The sequence below is a fragment of the Rhea americana genome, unplaced genomic scaffold (genome assembly GCF_003343005.1).
Source record: "Rhea americana isolate MKP2758 unplaced genomic scaffold, rheAme1 scaffold_22, whole genome shotgun sequence".
Classification (NCBI taxonomy): domain Eukaryota; kingdom Metazoa; phylum Chordata; class Aves; order Rheiformes; family Rheidae; genus Rhea; species Rhea americana.
In genome coordinates, this window is record NW_028186329.1 from 7,940,445 (window position 1) to 7,943,312 (window position 2,868).

At 43.9% G+C, this 2,868-nt stretch overlaps 1 protein-coding gene across 2 annotated transcripts in view; it reads left to right on the forward strand.

Moving 5' to 3' along the window:
• The first annotated feature begins 2,524 nt into the window (after window positions 1–2,524).
• The window catches only part of MAP2K5 (mitogen-activated protein kinase kinase 5), a 142,473-nt gene continuing 142,129 nt past the window's right edge, over window positions 2,525–2,868 (forward strand). For both annotated transcript variants that reach the window (XM_085305448.1, XM_085305449.1), the window contains exon 1: window positions 2,525–2,802. In XM_085305448.1, the coding sequence (XP_085161574.1) occupies window positions 2,668–2,802 (135 nt within the window). In that variant the 5' untranslated portion in view covers window positions 2,525–2,667. The remainder of the gene's footprint in view (window positions 2,803–2,868) is intronic.

A 2,868-nucleotide genomic window follows, 5' to 3' on the forward strand; every position in this document is an offset into this window, starting at 1 on the left:
AGATTCCACAGTATAGCAAATCTAATAATTTTAGTATTCAGCTGTGTCAGCATTTTGCTTTTGCTTGAAAACAAACATTTATTTTCTTTATGTGGCCATCTCAAGAGCTCTTCTGTCCTTTCTAACAGCAATGGAAAGCAGCAGAGAGCAGCAGCAGACTGCACTGAGATGACTGTTCTTATGCTTATAGCATAAAACCAGCCTTGAAGTCTATGGCACTGTTGGAGGATGTTTCCCTCACGCAAGTAAAAACAGAATTCACATAAGTTATGGACTTCAGGATTCTTCTGCAATTAAAGAACAGATATATTGCTCCTTTGCAAATTTTGAAGTGTTATTTCTTTGTGGATAGACTTTGAATGTGTAATTATAAATAGGAAATCATGCATATTTCTTGATGACAGTGTCATCTAGATTTAGTGSAGAAAATCTGACTGCTTAATTATTTTTCCTGTGACTTTCTGAATTCTTCARCTCTCTGGGTTAAAAACTTTTTAAGAGGAGATTCTTGTGGCAGTCAAATACAGACCTTTAAGAATGTTTTATAATACTTACCTGTATTCTTGCTACAAAAATTTCCCCCTRCAGTTCGGGAAAAATATAAGTTTAGATTTGTATAAAGTTCCATTCTCATAGCAAGAATTCTGCAGGGTTGATAAATTTTAATTATTTGGGGCAAATGTTGGTATACTTAGAATGAAAATTTTTCATKAAAAATGGGTTTTAAAGAAATATGTAGCAAAAACAAACCTGTATCAAGAAAGATATGCTTGATGTGCTTTGCTTCTTAAGATACAAAAAACCCTTGAAGTTTGATTACAGCTGCATCAACACAAATCAGAATGGGAGATTAAGGTTATTATTAGCTCTGAAAAATCTGTACAATATTTATGCAAATCTGGCAAATTGAGTTAGTTTTCCCCATAGTCTTGGAAATGAAAAAGGTATTTTAGAAAACTCGTGGTTCTATAGAAATTCTATGATTTTGTATCCTATTCTTTAAAATGTAATAGAAAATGAATCATCATTGAGAGGTATACAGGGACCATAGGTAAAAGGTTCATTTTAACAGAGAGAAGTCCATACRGGCAGCACCAATTCCTTAGATAGTTAGGAGTTGGGGCTCTATTAATTTCTAGTGTAGGAACTAAATTATAAAGTTATTGAACAGAGAGAGAATTTCTCTCTGCTAATGGCCAGTGAAGGAATTTTTTTCCTACAGCTCAAACAACAAACGATTCTAATATGGGGAATCTTGAAGATATATCAGGAATTAAATCAGATGTATGTCGAGCTTTTTTTCCTTTAAACTGATAAATCAAGTAGTCCAGTTTGTCATATATGGTAACTGGGATATTGTGATAAAAGCATATAGATCAACAGCCTACAATTGATATTGATGCTCTTCTTGCACCACAGAGGAAAGTTTCATCCTGCAGAGCTTTGTGGAGCAGCCAGCCTTCTCTCAAATTTCTGTCAGACAAAGAACTTTTTTTTTTGTTTTTTTTTTGGTTTTTTTAAGTGTAACCACTGACTCACGATTGCTGCAGAGAGTTGTCATTCTTGAAAACATAATCCCTGTTATGTTTTATGTTATAAACCTCAGCTGAGGAAGCTGGGGTTGGGCTTTTAATGGGGATTATCTTTCATCAGAACTGTCTTTTAAAACAGAACTTACTGTGAATTGGACTCTTTGCTGCTGCACCACTAAACACATACGGGAAAACATCTTTGCTGTGAGGATTTTACCTGGGTAGCATGTGAGTTCTATGATTTAGAAAAAGAGCAAAATAAATATGTGATAGCTGGTAGTAAGACTGCTTAAAGGATGCTAATAGGGAAATTCAAATACTGTACTGGTGGGAGAAGTACAGAATGGCCCTTGTTTTGGTTCCCAAATTTACCATTTTCCTTTGTAGTATGCCTGTAACTTTCTAAGATAGAGACATACTTCTGAAGACAAGACCTGTAAAAGAAATGGCTTAAATGACTTTTTTAAGTTGGCAGCTTTACAGCTGCCATATGTGTAACCACGCGTATCTGTACAGGTACATACTAGGGTATGAAACTTTTTCTTAAAAAATGCAGACAGACGAAAGCCCCATGAGTTCTTATGGGAGGGCAGTAATGTGAGGGGACCGCTATTCATTATATTTGAGGATCAGCAGCACTGAAGAAATGAAAAAATTTCCATACTCTTAATAAACGACGAGACAGGGAACGGGCCCTGATGTGCCTCTTCTCCATCCGCTCCCCGGACAGCTGGTTTTCCTGTAAAAACTGCTCGGCGTCCGTCTCGGAGGGCACAACCGCCGCCCCGCTCCGGCCAGCCCCGGGCCGCGGCTCTCCACTCACGGCGCGGGCGGCGGCTTCCCGCCGGGGGAAGGCGGCGGCCGCCCACAACATGGCGCCGCCTCCTCCGCCACCGCCCACAACATGGCGCCGCCCTCCCGCTCCCTCCGCCTCTTCCCCACTTCCCCCACCCCCAGGCTCCTTCGTTTTGATTCCGGGGCTGCCGCGAGTCCTTCCTGCTGCTGCGGGCGGGGAGGGGCGGGAGGCGGCGCGGCGCTGCCTCGGCCTTGCTCGGGAGCCTCCCCCCCTCGCCGCCTGCCGCCGCGGGCCCGCCGCCCTCGGGCCGCCGCAGCATGTGAGCCCGGCGGGGCGGGGATGCTCTGGCTGCTCTGCGGCCCCTCCCGCGCCATGGAGAACCAGGTGCTGGTGATCCGGATCAAGATCCCCGATGGCGGGGCCGTGGACTGGACCGTGCACTCCGCGCCGCAGCTGCTCTTCAGGGACGTGCTGGTGAGTGGCCGCGGTCGCGGTGTCGCCGGGCCGCCCTGGCAGAGGACGCGTTTCTAAAAGCGTTTC